The following is a 20,552-nucleotide window of genomic DNA, read 5'->3' as shown; positions in this document are numbered from 1 at the left end:
AAACAAGCTAAAAACAATCAACTCTTAGCTTTTAAGGCTAGCTGCTTTAGTTTTTTTTTCTTAGGTCAATCGGTTTAGTTGTGGGAAATATTAAAATGTCCGCATTATCTCTGTCCTGTCGGACAAAACTCCAACTGAATCTTCATTACAGCAGAACTCTGCTTCATAAGGCTGCCTTTTGTTCTAACCAACCCACCCAGAGCTCCCAGTATGGACAGCACTCTCTGAGGAGGGTTGTTATTACTGGAATAGGACTGGTGTGTCCCCTGGGCACAGGCACCGCTCTGGTGTGGGAACGCCTCATCAGTGGCCAGAGTGGGATTGTCGCCCTGGACCCCGAGGAGTACAGGACTATCCCCTGTAAGGTGGCTGCTGTGGTACCTAGAGGGTCGGATGAGGGTCAGTTTAGGGAGGAAACATTTGCAACACGTACGGAATTGAAGAGCATGTCCCCGGCCACCGCAATGGCCCTCGGGGCTGCTCAGCTGGCTCTTGAGGACTCAGGGTGGTGCCCCCAAAGCCCAGAGGAGCATCTTAACACGGGAGTGGCTGTAGGCATGGGGATGGTGTCACTGGATGAGATTGCTCGCACCTCCGCTGCTTTCAGAGAAAAGGGCTACAACAGAGTGAGCCCTTTCTTTGTGCCGCGCATCCTGGTCAACATGGCAGCGGGTCACATCAGCATCAAACACAGACTGAAGGGCCCTAACCACGCTGTGTCCACGGCCTGCACAACCGGCTCTCACGCCATTGGTGATGCAGCTAGGTTCATCGCACACGGGGATGCTGTTGCCATGGTTACAGGTGGAACAGAATCCTGTATCGGACCACTGTCAATGGCCGGTTTTGCCAGAGCACGCGCCCTCGCCACCAAATGGAACGACGACCCTCCGCTGGCCTCCAGGCCTTTCCACCCGGACAGAGACGGGTTTGTGATGGGAGAGGGGGCAGCCGTGGTCCTGCTGGAGGAGCTGGGTCATGCAGTGGGAAGAGGGGCCAGGATCTATGCAGAAGTCCTGGGCTATGGGCTTTCAGGGGATGCCACCCACATTACTGCACCCTCTTCAGACGGGGATGGAGCATTTAGGTGACTCGTTAGACCTATTTATTTATTTATTTATTTTGCTCAACATTGAAATTAGGAATCAAGTAGAAAGTCAGATCAACTTTTTGACCTGCTTAATCGCCTGCCTGATGTTTCAACAGGTGTATGTCTGCTGCCCTTAGAGATGCTGCGGTCTCCCCGGCAGATGTCACCTACATAAACGCTCACGCCACCTCCACGCCCTTGGGTGACGCTGCAGAAAATGCAGCCATTAAGAGGCTCTTCCAGCACAGCACTGACAGTCTGGCTGTTTCTTCTACTAAGGGAGCCACGGGGCATCTGCTGGGTGCTGCTGGGGCTCTGGAGGCAGCGTTCACTGCTCTGGCCTGCTACCACGGGGTTCTGCCCCCAACCCTCAACCTGGACCGCACTGAGCCTGAGTTCAACCTAAACTATGTTCCTTGCACAGCACAACCATGGAGGACTGAGAGCCGAAGGCTCGCTCTCACAAACTCATTTGGGTTTGGTGGAACCAACGCTTCATTATGTCTCAGCAGTTTCTCATGATAGACTGACTTGATGACATTTGCCTCAAAAATAATAAACTAGAGTTCCACATCAGTTATGTTCTAAAATAACCCAGTATTCACCAGCAAAAGTGATGTCTTTAACTGGAACTGCTTTCCAAAATGCTTTAATTCATTGGTACAGATGCCTCTGTCTTTGGGAGCATTTTCTTGTTCTTGACAAAAGTGAAGAACAAGAATTAGGACTGTTTAATATTTTCAGAGTTCATGGTTGTCTCAGTAACACCCAGGTGACTTCCTCCACTGCTGAGCACTGCTGTTAATGTGTCTGTAACGTTATGCTGTGTTTGGGTTTCTGCTAAAATGACACTGTGAATTATGACTGAATGTTGCAACATTAGTCCAGTTTGTATTAGGGTTGTTATCACAGATGTGCTTTCTTTTCTGAAAGAACAAACTTCCAAATATGTTTAAATAAAACTGGATTAGAGCCACTTCCTTTGCCTGACCTTTGGAAAAAGCACAACTTCAAATTTTTGGCAAATTTCTCATGTAGCAAATTTATAATGTTTTCCAACGGCCACCATTTTATTCCTATTTTTAGGTTTTGAAGTAAAGAAAAGCGTGTCTTTGACAAAAGGAGTATGGATACATTTTCTTCTGCGGAATGTTAGTATTTATGACAAATGACGGGGAAAAAACATATTTCAAAGAAATGTCAGAAAAAATAGATCTAAAAACATGTTGCTGACACTTTTAATGTCAGTCTGTTGTGGAAATTTAATTCAATTACTAAAAAAAAAACTGCTCCTTCCTGGTAAAAAATGATGCAGCCACTGAAAAACTGAACTCTGCATGTTTCTCCCTTCACCACTAGATGGCATCAGCTCACAGTTGATCCCACACATGTCCTCCCTCCTTTTCTGTCGATGTGCAACAGCAAAGAGAACAACTGCTTTTGAACTCATAGGAGATATGTGTTCATTACTCACATCTTATTCAGGCTTATTCATTGCAAAACTCTTGACAACCAACTGTAGTCCATTACAACATTATTCATAACAAACAAATGGAAATGTTTTGCACTGGTTGCTTTGTCTTAAAAGTAAGGGCACCTACAAAGTCTTAAGACACTGACATTGACATGAAATGTCTTCAATAGTCTTAAGATTTTCTATACCAGAACATGTCAAATGGAGGCTTAGCTGTAATTATATATTCTTAAAAAGACCTACTTTTGTGTTTGAGGGACATTTTCCGTAAAATGGTCTACAATCAAAGCAAAAACATGTATTTTTAAATATTAGCTGAACATTGGGACACTGAGCTAATCAGTCATCTGTAAAAGTCAATGCTTAAGGCTCTTTTGTTGTTGCCTAGACCTTAGTCATGGTTTTTGTACTGAATGGACCCACAAAGACAATCCCAGAAGCTATAAGTTTTCAGAGTTTTACCGAGTGAAAACTGTCTTCAGAAAAAAATATTAAGTCTGACCCTTGAAAAGATGATCCAAAGGGCAACAGAAGAGAAGAGAAGGGTCCAGGCAGCCACAGAGGAGTCCTTTTAATGAGACACATTAGGGGAGAAGTCTGATGTGAGGATAGCAGGAGGAAGGGCAAGAACTGAGTGGTAGCAACACACTGCAGCAAAGACATTGGACAGATCCAAAGATGCTTTATTCAAAATGCAGGGGCCCACAGCATCTTAAATCTAGAATCCATGAGGCAAAATATACCAGACACACAGGGAGACAGAGTATAGGTCAAGCAATACAATTTTATCTGATCCAAAAAAAAAAAAAAAGTGAAAATCCAGCAAGGGAGAGGCAGAGACAGAGTAGGAACAGTCCAGGTTAGATCCACAGGAATCAGAATCAGAACCAGCTGGACCACTGAGTCAGACAATCTGGCAAAGAGCTGAGATGATCATCTGGTTATTAGTAATATCCTAATCTGAAAACAATGTTATTTATAATAAAACACCTTCCTCATGTTTTCTTCTCAGTCTTTACATTCAGCCTGTTTCTGTGTTCTCAGCTTTATAGTGGAAAAAAACAACAAAGAAATCTCCAGAGCAGAAGAGAGAAAAGGAAGGTTAATTAGAGTTGGTGTGTCAGGATTTGAATGGAGGTAGTGGTGTAAATTGTCCGCTGCTCCTCCACAAAGCTCTGCTCTGCAATATGCAAACGCCTTTTCAGTTCTAATAATTCTGCTGAGAGGAAAGGAAGGATAGCCAGATCTGGGTTTTCTTTTCACATATCACATGTTGTGGGTAAAATCTCATGTATTCTAACGAATTTAAGCTGATATTTTAGGTTTTAGATTCATTTTTGTTCTATTGCTGAGGTAATACACATCTGTAAACACAGCAGAAAAAGGAAATTTGTCTTTGGAGGAATTTTGTATTTGTAATAATCTCACACTGATAAAAAGGCAGTTTATTCCCCATTCAGTAGAGCACATGTACCTAAATCCCCTCCTCCATTGTCAAGTCTCACTCTGGCTGTTTAATGTCTGGTTCTCTTCTAGCTACGGTGGGTGTGTCTCCATTGGCCATGTGTTCCTCACTATGTGGGCAGGCTGTGAGAGTTGTGGAGATACTCTGATGATGTCATTTTGGGCATGTACCTATGGTCCACTGGTCACCATGGAGTCCACCATGAACTCCACTATGTGTCAGAGGGAGCGTTGGAAACATGTAACACCATGAAACATGACAATATCAGCACTTCCACCAAGGACTGACTGAGAATAAATAAGTGGACAGTCTTGGGCCTAGTCAAAGCCCATATCTGGGTTCATTTCCCAAATGGAAGTTAGGGCTAGGTCAAACGTCATTTGAAAAGATCCGTTTTTCGTATTTACGAACCATTTCTTTTCCAGAAACAAAATAATTATCATTAGAAATCAATAAGTGGACATTTCTTATTAAAAGGTGTTTAATAATTAATGGTTGTCCTGTCAAGAGTTAGTCTGAGAACTGACAGCGGTTGGGTTCTCTTTGGGATATTTGCTATCCATAACCGTCTGCAGAAACCTGTCAATAAAACTGAACTTTAATGCACTGTGAGCACAAGAAACCAAATTCAGTCAAAGCCAAAACCTTTGAGCTCCTTTTCAGCACTGAGAGGCCATTGTGCACTTCTTTTTCTGTAGGTCTGTATTTGATGAATGGCGCTACAGTCTCTGATGAATTTAACAACATTATATAAAAACAGCCTCAGATGATGGATCACTGTACTGGGGAATATCTGTCCAGACCCATTTTTAGAGATTATTTTCTATTAACTGCTCTGGATGTCAGTGGCAGCAAATGAATAAATCAATTATTCATTTATCTTGAAATTATTCATTCATCTTCCAAAAAGGGACTAACCTGACACTGATGAATGAACCGGAGCTGCATAGAAAGGAAACCTTTGCATTTTATTGAGGATTCTGTTGCTGCCCAGACCTTCCATTTAAAGAACATCTGTAGTGTGTTTTCCTCTACATTGGCTTTAAATGAATCTCTACACATAAAAGAGAAGTGTGAAAGACTAGCCTTTTACTCTAGCTTTCCTTCAGGATCGTCATTCCACATTTTTGTCTCTCATTGTGCTTCCTGTGCCAGAAGTGGCCTTGCTCTACCTGTCCATGTCCTCCTCAACCAGCTGGTCAGGAACTATTGGTTCTTAGTGCTGGAATGATGACTTTTGTTCCGGTTGCTCTTGCTATTCTTCTTTTGTACATTCCTGCCTCTCTAATTAGGAGAAATCCAAGTTGAATTACAATCGCCATGGCAACAGTCAGGGTGATATCCCTTTGATATCACCCTGTCCCACAGGGAGAACCGCTCATCACCACGTTCTAAAAATAGAGCGTCTCTTCTCACTCTGTGGCACACGCTTGATGGCCTCCATTTCTCTGCTCCGTCCATTATTGAAGCCAGCTGAAGCAGCACTTTGTGCAGCCGTACTGCAACAAAATGACATTTTAGTTGCTTTCTTAAACTGTGATTCCTGCTCTCTGGGCAGGAGTGATAAGCTGCAGGGGTCAGGTGATGAAGACTGGTAGAAGACTTTGGTTTGAGAAAAGGAGGTTTCATCTGTCTTCTGATGTTTCTACATGAATTCACTTTTTAAAGACAGTTTTATTTTTTTCAGGTGAATAAATCAGCAAGGCACCAGTTAGCAAAGAAAACAGAAATTCAGATTCTGTAAAATCCTTCCTTATTTTGTAGATGAAACAAAAACAAGATTGTTCGCTTGAAGAGATTCAAACTAATCCTGAAAAGATTTCATCACACCAACCATTAAAGTCTTTGACATTCTGTAAGCGACTGTCGCTACGTTTGTCCAGGAAGAGTGAACACTGCAAGTCAATGACTTGATGCAATCTGCTGGGTTTCCTGGGATAGAAACTTTTTAAACTACTTTGAATACTGCACTCTTTGATAACTAGGATCAAGTGGAATGTATGTGGGATTGAATTGGAATGATTCTTTTGGTGACGTTCCTCAAGACATCATGTGTTGTGAATTAGTGCTATATTAAGAAAGTTGAACTGAATTGAAAAATACTCCATGAAATATTCCCAATCTGAGGAAAATCAAAAGTCCTCAGTCATCTTGAGTTTCTTCCAGCTCTTCTTTCTAAAGATTACACCAACTGGTGTTGCCATTTCACCAGCAGTTTGCCTTTTTCATTTTACTTCCTTTTAGTTGGTAGAAATAAAATACTTAATGTTTTTAATAATTTAAAAATCATACAGTGTAAGTCCCTTGTTTTTTTTTCAGATTCTGTTTGTTGCTGTTGAGATGAAACGTCAGATGAAAACTACAGACCTCTCCATTGACTGGCAGGCAGCTCCTCATTTTAAATAAGGTTTACCTCTGCTCCAATGGCTTCAGTATTAAAGATACATTTGAACCATTCGGCCTTTTAGATCTACCTGTGCTTTTTAAATTACCAGCAGTAACAGAATAAGTGCTTTAGTTTTTTTTTTAAAAAAAAACATGATCTCTTCAGCAGTTACTTTAAACAAAATTAAAAATTTGTAGATTAAATTTCTATCACTTTAAGAAAGCTGCTTCATTTACGCAAAAATGAGAAACAGTTTTGCAAACATTAGAAATTTGTAAAATAAGGTATTAGATAACCGTTTTAGTCCTGTTGAAGACGTTAAGCGTGTTCTCCTTCTTTTTCCCTGCAGTGACAGAGGCAGTATGTTAGTCCTGCAGTCTGGGCTTTTAATTTTTGATGTTCAGCTTGAGCTCATCAGAGCAGACTGATGATTCAGTGAGGTGACAGTCAGGTGAGGGCCGGTCCCTGTGTAAGAACACAACACGATGCACACTGCATCAACAACAGAGACGTCTGCTCCAGTAATGATCATCACCATGTTTGGTCACTGCTACAATTTTTGCTATTATTGGGAAATGATACAGCTACTTTTGTTTTATCCATATATATAAAGATGCATCAGAAAAAGCAACTGAAGTCAGTTTTGATAATTAAATATATTTTGATAATCATCAAGCCAGAAATTTTTACTTTAATTAAAACATACATGCCATGCTCATTTCTCATGCCATTGTATTTTATAATGAAAATACAACAAAAATGATTTTGTTTTCAATTTGCTAAATGCCACAATGATGAGAGAAAAAATGTGACAGTGATTTATTTAACTATTTATTTAAAATCACAAGTTTATGCACATTTCTTTGATAGTGCTGTCTTTTTGCGTCAAATGTTTTGGGTTTCCTTCCACAAGCGTCTTGCTCTCATATGACTTTTCAGGTCTTCCCACAAATTCTCTACAACTGCAGTAAGTTTTATTAAAAAATATACGTTTTTAGCATATTTGTTTCAACTGTCACTGTGTCATGACAGTGTGGTATGAGACAGACAACCTGCAAAAGCAGGGGCAGGTTTACACTGTGTGGAACTCTGACAAAGCTCAAACAATTTGCTAAGGTTTTTACTTAAACATATGAAATCATAAATATAGATTAGGGATTTATAAAATTATTTAAGAGACCTGGGTCTTCTTTAACGAGGGTCTTCCTACATTTGGGGCTCTAGAGATCCCAGAGCTACTGAGGCAGTTTGGCTACAGTTAAACGAGGTATGAATTTAGATTATAAGACGACCAAGCTCATGTAAATCAATGTATGGAAATCTTTGAGAGGGCAAAAAGTATCAAAGGCCACTTACAGTAAATTATTAATGGATTCTTGGATTAAAACTGGGGGCAATTGTGATACAGAAGAAAGAGAAAAAAGTGCTGACAGCAAAACCACAGCAGGTAAAATCCTCTGCTGCCTTGTAGCAAGAAGGTCCTGGGTTCAATTCCCAGCCTGGGGTCTTTCTGTTTGAAACCTGCATTTTTCTTCAGGAAGGAGCATAAGAGAAACGCTAGAGAAAGGGTGTAAGCACATGGAGAACACCTCAGAATGAGTGCTACCACAAGGGTCCACACTCAGGCGAGGAATGATCAGCAGCCTGCTCCTTTTAACCTCTGTTGATGGCTGATGATCAGCAGGTGGGACCCCCCCCCCCCCCCCCCGATAGTCCTTCCCCCTCCTGGGGGGAAACCTGCAGCTCCACAGACTGCAGGTTTCCCCTGCTTTTCACACCTAAAACTGGCAATATGTCTGATTGTGGTGATTCTGTGTATCCCTGGTTGCTTTTCCCCTGTGTTTTTTTTTTTTCTTAAGGCTTTGTTGGCTCCAGCGGCCCTTGTTTGACAGTTGTCAGACAGGCAAGTGGATTGTGGGAAATGGGAAAGACATGCAGGGCAGAGACATGGAAAGAGTGAAAGGAGGAAGTCTTTGCTCTGTAAGAACAGACTGACGTTTTCAAGAAAGACAGAGACCAGGACGTCTGGAAAAACGTTCTAAAACTGATCTGACACCAGAACAGAGGACATGTTGGACAGGAACCAGATCCAGTATTCCACAGAGAGAACTGCCAGCTGTGAAGCACAGAGCTGGCAGTGTCATGGTTTGGGGATGATTTGCTGCAGCAGGTCCTGGTCAGCTCTATTATATCTGAAACCCTCACACCAGTTTATCTCTCTAACCAGTTTTCTCAAACATAAAACATGTTGACGAAAGGTATAATTGTGTCAGATTGTACAATGCGTCTTTGAAGGAAATAAAAATATACTGCACTAATTTTTAATTTACAGGACTGTGCCTTTGCAAAATACTCCTTGAACTTCTCCATATTTACTTATATTGTGGCCGCAAACGTCAGTGTATTTTATTGTCTTGAGTTCACTATTATTTATTATACGCTGATCAATGATCAGGTGGTAAAAAGGGGTTAAACAGCAAAGATATTGATTATTTTATTAAGAGCAATTATTTCTTAATTAATGGAAATTTTTCCTTTCAAAAAAACTCAATTCCTTCTGTGACACGTTGTTTTCATCTTTACCTGTGACTTCACATAGCGCATCAAAGTGTTTGGGGTGAAATCAGCCAAATCAAATTTCTTCAACTGGGAAGAAAACTGTTCCGTTCTCCTCATTAAAAGACTGCTTACAATGTATACTACCTTTGCCCTATGATTTTCATAAAATAATTTAAGCTTTCAAAAATAACCTTTTTTAATCAGAGTGAAAGATTTTCCTAAATTTACCCAGTAACAAGCTTCAGTCAGCCTTGTGCTCAAATGACCTCAGATGGAGTGGCTGAGGGAGTGGGCAGAGCAGACTCAACAGACACACAACATGAGGGCTGGGTTGGAGTTTGTTCATCAAGAATTAGAGAGTCACGACAAAGTGGTAAAGAGAAGGAAGAGTTAGAGAATAACTGGTACAGCACCCCGAGAAAAAGGGAGTTACCTCTGGCTTCTAAGAAAAGCAATTTCAAAGAGGGAATGATATGGAAATACAATTCCTGAGAAAAACCAGATGAGAAATGAGATGGCAGCAACACAAATGACAAGAAATAAATTGAGCTGGAGTGTATTAGATATGCAAATATAATGACCCTGCAGAGTAAACAACTGGGATGAAAACTCCGATTTTTAACACAACACTCCTCTAGTTTATGTTGGCTCTATATTACATTACTGATTAGTGCATTAAGTAACAAACTAAGTTAATGTCAATATAAGAGGAAGTAACTAACAATAAACAAACTACTACTGATGAGAACTAAAGGGTCTGAGATAACGAAGGAATGTTCAACAATATTGATGGCGATCAAAGAGTGAGATTTCATCTGATTTTCCTGAAAACGTGTCTGACAGGAACCTCACTTCTCCTGCTGCTTTCTTTTCTAACAGAACAGAAATGAATGGACAAGACTTGAAATTCTTCCTCTGACACATTACTCTTTGTGCTGTATTAGGCCAGGGCAGATGCTTCATTACCATAGAAACGATGGGCTACAAGTGAAACCCCTTCTGGAACATAAACCTTCACCATATTCCATGCATCACCACGCTCTGCCTGGATCGCCTCTCTCCCTCACTGGGAGAGCGATGGCCAAGAGTCTTGGGTCTTTGTGTGACTGAGAAGGAGGATCACACAGTGTAGACATTTCCTACAGGAAACCTGTCTAATCACAGTAGGGGGAAAGTTTTGCAAAGTTTGTTGGATTGTTGAAGTAGAGGATTGAGGTGAATAGTGAGACTGCCATGCTTGGCGAGCATGAATCAAACAAATTGTTCAACTTGAAAAAAAAAGCATGAAAGAATAGGACTATGAAGGACAGGCGTTCTGGATGTAAGTAGACTGCTGGATAATTAGAACTCTGGTTGAGGTGAACTTATAACCATATGCTGGATCGGAACCTTCTGGTGCTTTTTTCTTTCATCTTTTGAAATTTAAAGGTCCTTGAAACACAAGAATTGTGACTGGCTTGAATAGACAGGGGGGATGTATCCTCCTGGCCAAATCCACTAATGCTAACTGCAGCTTCATATGATGATCCCATCTGCATTTCTCTGGAGTCTCCACTGTGGTTTTGTCATTTTCTCTCTGCAGCATCTGTTGATCTTTGATCAAACCATCAGATCTTCATTTTTATATTAAGATTCATACATTTTAAGTTACATTTTGTGCATTTTTGGAATAATGTGTGGGATGCTCAGTCTCAGCTCATCTGTACATATGAGATAGATCTTACACTACAGAACCTCATGTTAAGAAGCTACATTTCTTCCCAATAAAAGCTTTGTATTTCCAGAGACAGCTTCAGTTGTGATTTCTGAGATCACTGTCCTTGTATTTATTTTGACAGAGTCACTGTAGCTCAAATCAGTATATCAGTTAGCATGCTACATTAGCTGCATTACTGCAGCTAAAACTGATGTGCTAACAGGAAGTTATATCCTTGCTTCAAAATGCTTAAGGCAATGACTTGATAGACTATTTCTCAGGTTACTCTTTTGGAAGTTAAATCTGATGGAAATATTGTAATGTTAAAAGCAGAATCAGCCAGAACCCAAAACGTAGCCACAACAAGAGGATGTTTCACCAAAGGTTTTATTACAAAAGTAATTGGTGTGGAAGGGTGTGGCCTCACTGGTGGAGTCAGGGATGGGGGATCCACAGAGGTCAGGAGTCCAGCCGGGGGTAGGTAGGGTAAATGGACAAGGGGAGACCTGGGGGGGTTCATGGGACAAGCAGACGATAGGGACAAAATCCACCACCCAGAAGCTGAGTCTTGAAACGGTCCAGGGTCATGCACGGGAGGGTCTCAGGCAATGAAAATTCAGAATCCAGAAGGCAGGGTCAGAGACAGGCAGGGTTCAGCAACAGGACTTTCAACAGCAGAAGGATTAGGCAAAAATCTGTGGTCAAAAACAGGCAGGATCAGAAACCAGAAAACTCTTTGGAACATGGGACAACAAGGCTTGAAAGCTGTGAAAGTGGCAACCGACAATCTCGCACCGAGCAGCTGTTTAAATAGGAACCAGCTCAGTGCAGGTGAGGGCAATGAGCAATCAGCACAGCCAAGGCAGAGCTGAAGGGCTGGAATCATGACAAATCTGTTATTTTCTAACGTATACTTACCTACATGATCAGCTGGACCCTAAATCTGTTTATCTGAATCTGACTGTGTTACAATGGCTCCTCCCACTAACCTCTTACCAGAGTTTATCTTCACATTAGAAGATTGATAAAACATCAACAAAACACTGCAGATTAAACTTTCTCTACAGCCAGTTCAGCTGTGTAAACATTGCCTAATTGACCCTAAATTAGTTTGGCTCCCACTGAGCACTAAGGCCTCTATGAAGCTTTTGTGAGGCACATTCTCTCTTGGATGGAGCCAAGCAACATCTTTCTATGCTTTTCTGTGGATAATCGGAGGAACAGATTGCAGTGAGTAAAACGTGGTAATCACAGGCCTCAACCATCTGCTCCACTTTTTAAATGGAAGATCTCATTAGATCATCCAGGATATTTTTTTAATGCCAGCTAGCTCACTGTCTTGTGTTCTCTGTCTTCTCCATGTTTGAATCAGTCTGATGGACAAAAATGAAAGGTTTGTTTTCCCTCTGTTTAAAAATATACTCAAGAAAATATATATATATTTTTAAAACATTTCCAGTTTGCTATTCATGAAGCACTGTTCTAATTGTGTTGGAGAAGCACCACTATCGTGTAGGTACAGCCTCCACAAGCTGTCGAGAAATCAACACTTCTCACACTGGGCAGATGGAAAGGTTTCTCAAAACACAGTGACTCAAACCAGAACCACTAGCAAAGCAGTGGGTCACTTTATAATGAACTACCTGGGAAGCTCTTACTCTGGTAGCAACCAGAATCCATCAAACTGTAATAATAATTTATGGTAGTTTGAGATAAATTACAGTGCAAGTAGGAAATGTAAACAACAAGGACTAAAATTAAGTCACAAGTCCTTAAATAATTGAAGAAAATGAGAAAAGTACCCTTCACAATGCTTCTTACAATGCACAGATTGTTGTCTCAGCATTACTCCAACAACCTGAGAATGTACACTAAGAGGACTAAGGGGAACCAATGTCCAAAGAGCTTTAGAACCAACAACCAGGACGACACGGCAGAGAGCCAAGACCAAACATGTAGAGCTCGACCTGTAACCCCATCTTTACCATCTTTGTGTCTGATTGGGACAATTGGTAGACGAGTCCTGAAATGTTTTCCAAAAGGGAGAGTCTGATGTAAAATCAACTTTTTTCAGCTTATTATAATGTTGTTCACTCATTGTTGCTTTGATTCCTTCCTGCATGTTTGAGAAATCCTTGAATCTCCCGCAGCCACCATTCAGCCACTACTTCCTGTTAAAGGAACCCTGAACATGTCAGCACAGCAAGACATTTTGGACAATGTCAAGCTCTTGTCTGTTTTGTATCATTGTGGACATGGCCTCTTCCTGTTCCAACATGACTGTGAACTAGGCCACAAAGCAAAATCTATTTACTTCGTAGCAAATAGTTTGGATGAGTTTGGTGTGGAAGAACTTTACTGCTCTGTAAATGACTCCTGATCTCCAGCTTACAGATCACCTTTGAGATGCATTAAGGCAGATTAACCAACACTTTTAGTGATATGGTCAGATATTAAGATGTCCTCTCTTCAGAAAGCAGCCCACTCCGCCATGACAAATGCCAAAAAAACAATACTAATGTTAACTCCTGTAAAACTATTCAAACCAAAAGCAAATAGCTTAATATTAGCCTAATTACTAGGCTAATAAAAGTTGTACTAGGCCCTAGTACAACTTTTATTTAGTTGATTTCACTGTAAAATTGGTCACAGGGTGCTGCACGGTTAGCTGCACTAACAACCAAGGATGCAAACCAGACTTCTCATTTTATTGTCAACCTTTTGATGAACAAAGAAGATGGTGAAGGACAGCAGCAGGCAATCAGAAGGACTGGCAGCCCTCATGGATTTACAGCCTACACTTTTACAAAGTAAGAAGATTAATGCTCATATACTATAGAAGTAAGTACAATTAATAAGATGCAACCAAACATTGCGTTATTGTGAAGGAACACTTAAGGGGAAACATAGTGATAGCAATCAGGCAGCATGAATTCAGGCAAAGTTTGCGATTTGATCATATCAGCAAACACATCAGCAGGGAGGAGGTAAACATTGTTTCTTTTCTTCTTCCACAGACAAATTAACTTGAACACATAGATGCCTAAACAACTTGGAAATCCAATCACAGTCGCTCGCTTCGTTTAGGACTCCTACCCTTCACTTCCGATGCTTCATGTTATTAAATGGAATTTTTGCATTTCAATATGTAAAGCTTTTTTTCAATTTTTGGATGCTGAAAATAAATTTTAATGGACTTGAAAAAGAGACAAGAAAATATAATAGAAATTAACAATGGGTTAATGTAAAGCACTGTAATACTGAAGTATGTATTGTGGTCTTGTAGCAGCATAAAGGCACTTGGAATGTGTTGGAAACTTCAAATATGTTAGAGATTGTTTGGTATTATCATTCAAAATATATCTTGAAAAATTATAAATTGATTTCGATGGTCCACATTTGCTTGTTTACATTAAATATTTTTTATTACAATTTTATTTAATTTATAATTTACTATTTTTAGCACCAGCAGCTGTATCTTAAGTCCTGGTGTTACATTATGAGGAACGATGATGGCGGCACACAGAATGCAGGCTGAACTCACAGCTGTGAAAACAAACCAAAGAGGAATTCTTGTTAACCCACAGACTGTAAAAATTTGGTTCAAAATGTACTTTATCAAGAACATCCTGCTTAATGTGGCACAAATACAGACAAGTTACAGGAGCGATATGCATCATGAATAAGAGCCACGAATCCCTCCCTGATACTCAGGATGGGTATCAGGTCTGTTTCCATGCTGTTCTACTGTCAGCCTTTGTTCCACTGCAGGGTGTGTGGGCGTGGGTGTGTGGGTGTGTGGGTGTGTGTGTGTTACCCTCAAAGGCAGCAGAGGATCCAGGATCCCATCTGGTCTCATTCTGCATACTTAAAGAAATAAAAAGTGACCTGTGGGAAGATCCCATCTATTCCTGCTCATACCCAGTCAGTGCTCAGTCTCTCTCACTGGAGTGTCGGTAGGGTGGGACAGTTAATGAAGCATCTGATGTGGGCTCTCTTGGACTCAGTCAGTCATTGTCACGCTATTCTATGAATGAAAAATGGACATTTTGGCAACTGCGGCTGCAGCATTCTGCTTCGTCTCTCTGTGGCTACAACTGGCCAGGCATTTCCCCGTCAGAGCAGCCTGCTCCATCAGCGGGGTCCCACAGGCTGACAGGTGGCATGTTCTTGGCTCCATCAAGAGATCAGAGATACGAACAGAAAACAGCCTAAGAAAATGACTTATTACAGGAAATGTGAACAGTGTTACAGACGTAATATATGCAAGCCAGAATCCTGCTGATAATTACAGCTTTCTTGCACAGGTTCCTAACACACAGCCGGTTGGTTAATAGGCGCCATGACTGCACCGTGTCAAAACAGCCCCCTCCAGCTGCAACACAGAGATTTTCTTAACACCTCATACTATGTTTGTTTTGAGATCCAAATTACGGTTTCTACAATTGAAATTTACAAAAATTCAACTTTGGTGAATAATCTAAAAGAAATGTTTCCAAATATTTCTACTCCATACAGCTCTTTTCATCTAATGTTTAATCAGGCCTCAAATGCCTTTTCCCCCACATCTGTCTTATGTGTGAAAAGAGTGTGGTGGGACTCTGCTAAACAGTGTCAGTGACATGAAGAGGACATCAATGCCACGACTGAATGAGTGACTGACTATATAAACTTTTGTTTGGAGAACATCATCCCCACTGAATGTGAGAAGTTCAGCTTTCCTTTGATGACCTAACAAACCCTGGATCACCAGCAATCTGAAAGAACTGCAAAACAAAAAACGGTCTTTCAGGGCGGGACGGGTGAGCTGAGGGCTGAAACAAAGAAACTTTAAGTAAAGATTAGAGACAGGAAGGCAAAGTACAGGAAGATCTTGGAGAGCATATTACAGTGGATCAATAAACCCTTCACCAAGATAGAACATTCATCATTAATAGAGAAGAAGAATAACCCTAGGGTTCTGATCAGCTCAGTTTCCAAACTTACAGAAAGTCATATCACTGACGTGCCATCAACCCACCAGCTTTTAATGACTTCATCAGATTATTCTTAAATAAAATTGATAGAAAATTTAATCATGATCAAGTCGTGATTTATAAAACATTCTCAGATTCAAGGAAGGAATGATAGAAGGAAGGGAAGAAGGAATTAAGGAAGGAAGGAAGAAAGGAAGGAAAGAAGGAGCATCAATGAAGTTTCTGGAGCACAGATTCAGAAGTACATTAGATATTAAACATTTATGCTTTTTCCTTTCCAATCCTGTTTCCTAGCAAGAAAGAAAATGAAACCAATCTATAGATGCATTACAACAAAATCAATAAAGGCTGCTGTGAAAGGACCCATACAATCAGTTTGAAATGTCAACAACAACAATGAGTGAATATTGATTGCACATGAAAGCAGCAGAATCTTTCAAAGACCCAAGTCAGTCTCACTGAGGTCATATTTTGTCAAGTTAGATTGCATCACTTGCCATCTTGACAGCCTACTGACCCCCTATGTGGAACCGTCATGCAAAACCCGACTGGGCTGCTTATAGCAGGCAAGCATGTCAAGAGCTATTAATGTAGAACCCAGGAAGGGAGCGCACAGCTGCAGCTGTCAGTGCAGGCGATGTGGGGATGATTACACTGAGTACCAGGGGAGGCAGCCTGCAGTGTGTTGGTTCTGACCCGGCCCAGAGCCTCCACAGGCTTAACATGTCTTCATAGCAGCATGTTCCAGATCCTTTTAATAGTCTGGGAGGGATTTTGCTTATTAGTGCAATCAATGTTTCTGAAGCCATCAAATTTTTAGTACAGAAAGCATGTAAGAGTACGCTCACTGAAAACTGAAACTGTCAAAGGAAAGCTGCACTGCCAGATTCCTTCCTTTCTGCTGGAGTTTTCTACAGTTATTTCCAATAACATGCATGGAGTTTTGTTCAAGCTGACTTGATGAGTGAAAACTTCCCCTCAGAATTACTTTTTGCCTTTTAAATGTCAGATCCTAATGCAACACAGGTACTTTACTGCAGGATGTTTCAGTTCTGCAATGTGTTAATTAACTGTAACAGTAAAGGTGTGTCTGTTTCCATCAGAGGGAATAATCCTGGTATGAGTGGAGGGTGAGATCTTTCCCAGGAAGCTGAGATGAGAAGATCAGCAGGTTAAATGGTTGAATAATCCTCTCTTCTTTTCAAATGTAATTGCTGCATAATAAAAGCCCATTCTTAGCCTGCATACCAAGTAACTTCAGCTGCAGACTCTGAATTATCTATTCATTCATCATGGAACTGTTTAGAAAATATATGACTTTATAGTCTCTTTCTTCATAATGCTAATAAGCTGCAGAGAAAATAAAATCCTGTAAAGAAAAAATGTTTTCCTCATGCTGATGAGGAAAACATTTTTCTAAGTTTCAGCAGATAGAGACGCTGGGCCAACTGGGCTTCAGAAGGACAGTACACTCCCACACACACGCCCCGGCATGCATGCACCCCCCCCCCCCCCCCCCCGGCCCCCCCCCACACACATACACACACACATGCCCACGCACACATCTTATCCTAATAATTACAAAAAGTCTTGGATTTGTACTGTTCTTGAATTACAGTAAGGGGCCACACAAAATTAACCCAAGGGCCACCAATGGCCCCTGGGCTGCACTTTGGACACCCCTGACCTAATGCATCCAGTCATCATCTGATTTCTGGTTGAAAGGACCAGCACAACTTTCAGCCAGTACGGTAACCACAAAATCCAAGTATAAAACTCTTCTGAAGGTTTGCACGTACAAAAACATGTGCAAACTCAATAGAATGTGCAAAACAAATAGCACACAAACAGGATATTACATCAGCAGAATGAGGCAGGGGCAATACATTCATTCAGGAAGGAATGAACTTATTGCACATTCATGAATATGCAAAACAAAATAAAATGCTAATTTGATTTACTTTTAAATTAATATTATTATTATACCTCTAGCATAATGACATTCTAGTTCATCTTTCTTTCATGGCCAATCTACTCTCTGCCACTCACCATAATGACTGCAAGTAGCACAAGAAGAATCCTCTTTAAAGAGGACAGTGCATGCCATTTCTTTTGCTCATGTAATTTAGCACTTTTTATTTTGAATCTCTGCAGATTAGGCCCCTTATGTGTAATTATATTCTAATATATCCTTATATATAATTTAAACAGATAAATTACAGATTTATCTGTTTAACAATATAACCTCAACTGAGCCACAATTCTTAGTTCTCAGTTTTTTTTTCTGTATTCAGGTGAAATTAAGCTTTCAAATCATGACATTATTAGTACCAGAATCTGCAAGAACTTAGTTTTTACCAGTCAGAGCCATTGTGTTCATTGCTGCTCAAAGGTCAACGTTTTTCTCTTCGTCCAGAACTTCCTCACCTGCAGGCCCTCTGTGTTCAAAAGAACAAGTCTGCACAATCTTATCTTTTATTTTGTGAGGTTGATTTTAAACCTGGCTCAGAGTAAATAAAATTAAGACAAAAACCTGCTGTGCTGTCACTGAAAGAACTGCTCTGATTTTACAAAATAAGTCATTGCTGTCCTATTCAAAGTTCATTCAAATTCAAAAATACTTTATTAATCCCAAAGGGAAATTAAGTGTTGTGGCAGCTCATTGATTCAGATACTTCAAAGAGTTATTGAAGATGATGATAGACCATACCTTAGACCATATATACCCTGTAAATCCTTCATTTTCCATTAAATATTAAGCCATGCAGTTCAACCTGATGTCTATGTTACCATTAGGTATGAATGTGAGCATAAATGGCAGGTTAGTGTTCATATCAGTGCTTTGATTGACTGTGAAGTGTCAGCTGGGACTGATTCTCACCCCTGAGGACCCACTTACTGTTAATGGTTGTGATGACAAAGATTTTAATGAAGATAATATGTCACTGCAGGAGCTTCAGACAATGTATCTACAGTCTATCCTTTTTAGAAGAAAATGGACTTGATATGAAACTCATTTCTTATTCTTTTTATTGGAATAATATCCCCTATAATATCAAGAAAATGCTGACTCTAATGTCACAGGTCATTTTGTTGCAATTATACTGATTTATTCTGATGATATTGGTATCAGATTAGCATAACATGTGGACTTGTTGGGACTAGGGGCATCAGAAATCAATGTAATGGAGAAGTGGGAAGCTTCAGTGCAGCAGTTGTCACCTTGTATCATTTAAACAGTAATCTGACAGACTTGTCTCTTTAAATAAATGTCACACTTGATAGGAACCTTTGCTGTTGCTTTGGATTCAGGGCCGTAGGGCTGAGGATCTACATGAACGGTCACAGATCATAATGTTTCTTGTGGTGGACAGGTCTATGTGTTGGACAGTGCTTAGTGATCAGCTCCTCTTGTGTTTCCGTCAATTTTTTTCTGGATTTCACTTACATTGACTTATTATTACTCTTATTTATCATCACAGAAGCTTCCAGGCAGGAGCTTCTGTGTTGTACAGAAGCAGAAGATTGGTAGGTAATGAGGCGGTGTTGCTCTTCTCTGGAAGGTCTTTATTGGTTACTAGAATTGAACCTCGGGATAGTCATTCTGGGTAATTATTTCTCAATTTTGTCTTGAGGTTGTCTCTAGAGTTAAAACTAAAATAAGTTCAGTGCTTCACCTTTCCTCCATCAGAGTGATGGATGTTCAGTTCTGACCAAGGACCAAGGTTTGTTGACTAGGACTCTCAATGAAAGCAAACTTGTAAAATAAACATCTCAGTCTTTCTGAGCATTGTCTTCGTCCCTGGAGATTTTTGTTCTTGTTTGACACTCACTGGTACTCACTGGTGATCCAGGATTTGTAATTAGGGAGCCATCGCACTGTTCTGGTGGGGATGGTGTTGTTCATACAGTCAGTCACACACCCTGTCATGGTTCTCTCCATGTGGCTGGCACAGAGTAATCCAGTCTGCAGCCTGAAAACATCATTGCATGGCTCCTTCACCTTCATATGAACACATTCTCACAGTTCTCTAATTTACCTTGTCTCTGAATAAAGGGTGTTGGGGACAAAGTTGTGTCTGAACTGATGGCGTCACATGACATCTGTCGACAACAGCTGAAGGTACAATGGTAAGCGGTTGCCCAAATAACACTGGTGAACTCTCTTGGTAAACAATATAGATGGAAACTTAATGCCAGGAGTTCAGTAGAGAACACACTCCACAGTAACATGTCCTGGATGAGACCATGTGTTGTTGACAAGCACTGCTAATCCACCTCCTTTTCTTATGCTGCTGCTCAGATAGTCAGGAAGCCTGGCAGAGAGACGCTGGAGTCTGGGATATGATCCCGCAGCCATGTCTCAGTAAAACACAAGAGGCTGCATCAGGGATACTCTGTCTGAGTCCTTATGAGGGCTTGGAGTTCATCCAGCTTATTAGCCAGTGATTTCATATTACCCATTATAATTAATGGAAGAGACGGTCTCAACTTCCTCCTGCTCTCCTCTTCGATTTTTCTCTCCATACATGATGCTTTATATTTTGTTTTATCACATGAAGTCCCAATAAAATAAATTGAAGATTGTGCTGTTTATTTTAGTTTACTTCAAAACTAAAATAAACAATAGAAAATTTCAGCAGGTAAGTAAACATTGTATATCTAAAACTAGGTGAATGTTATAATGAGCTGTAGCTCACATGAAAACCATTTAAATGACTTATCTCTTCCTCTGGTCCCCCTCTCTATGCGATGCATGCATTACATTATAATTATCTCCAAGTTGCGGGAATACTGACCTCTTGGTGAAAGCAGGTCTGTAAATGAAACTGACTCGGCTGCTATTATCTGCCTCTTAACATCAGTGGAGAAGCACTAAATGATGTGAGCTGCAGCAGCGTTTGGT

At 40.5% G+C, this 20,552-nt stretch overlaps 1 protein-coding gene across 1 annotated transcript; it reads left to right on the top strand.

Annotated features, from left to right (window-relative positions):
• Positions 1-14: 14 nt before the first annotated feature.
• On the top strand, positions 15-2,075 carry oxsm (3-oxoacyl-ACP synthase, mitochondrial). The gene is made up of 2 exons (XM_005804505.2): positions 15-1,087; positions 1,207-2,075. The coding sequence occupies exons 1-2, from the start codon at positions 96-98 to the stop codon at positions 1,610-1,612; spliced, it is 1,398 nt and encodes a 465-aa protein (XP_005804562.1). The 5' UTR covers positions 15-95; the 3' UTR covers positions 1,613-2,075.
• The last annotated feature ends 18,477 nt before the right edge of the window (positions 2,076-20,552 follow it).

This window comes from Xiphophorus maculatus, chromosome 13 (assembly GCF_002775205.1).
Source record: "Xiphophorus maculatus strain JP 163 A chromosome 13, X_maculatus-5.0-male, whole genome shotgun sequence".
In the NCBI taxonomy this organism is placed as follows: Eukaryota; Metazoa; Chordata; class Actinopteri; order Cyprinodontiformes; family Poeciliidae; genus Xiphophorus; species Xiphophorus maculatus.
The sequence above is the reverse complement of the archived record's forward strand: the minus strand, read 5'-3'. Positions and strand labels throughout refer to the sequence as shown.

Excerpts from the sequence above, each read along its gene's own strand:
- oxsm (XM_005804505.2), top strand. The coding sequence starts at position 96 with ATGTCCGCATTATCTCTGTCCTGTCGGACAAAACTCCAACTGAATCTT. Across the intron at positions 1,088-1,206 it reads GACGGGGATGGAGCATTTAG|GTGTATGTCTGCTGCCCTTA; the intron begins GTGACTCGTTAG and ends ATGTTTCAACAG.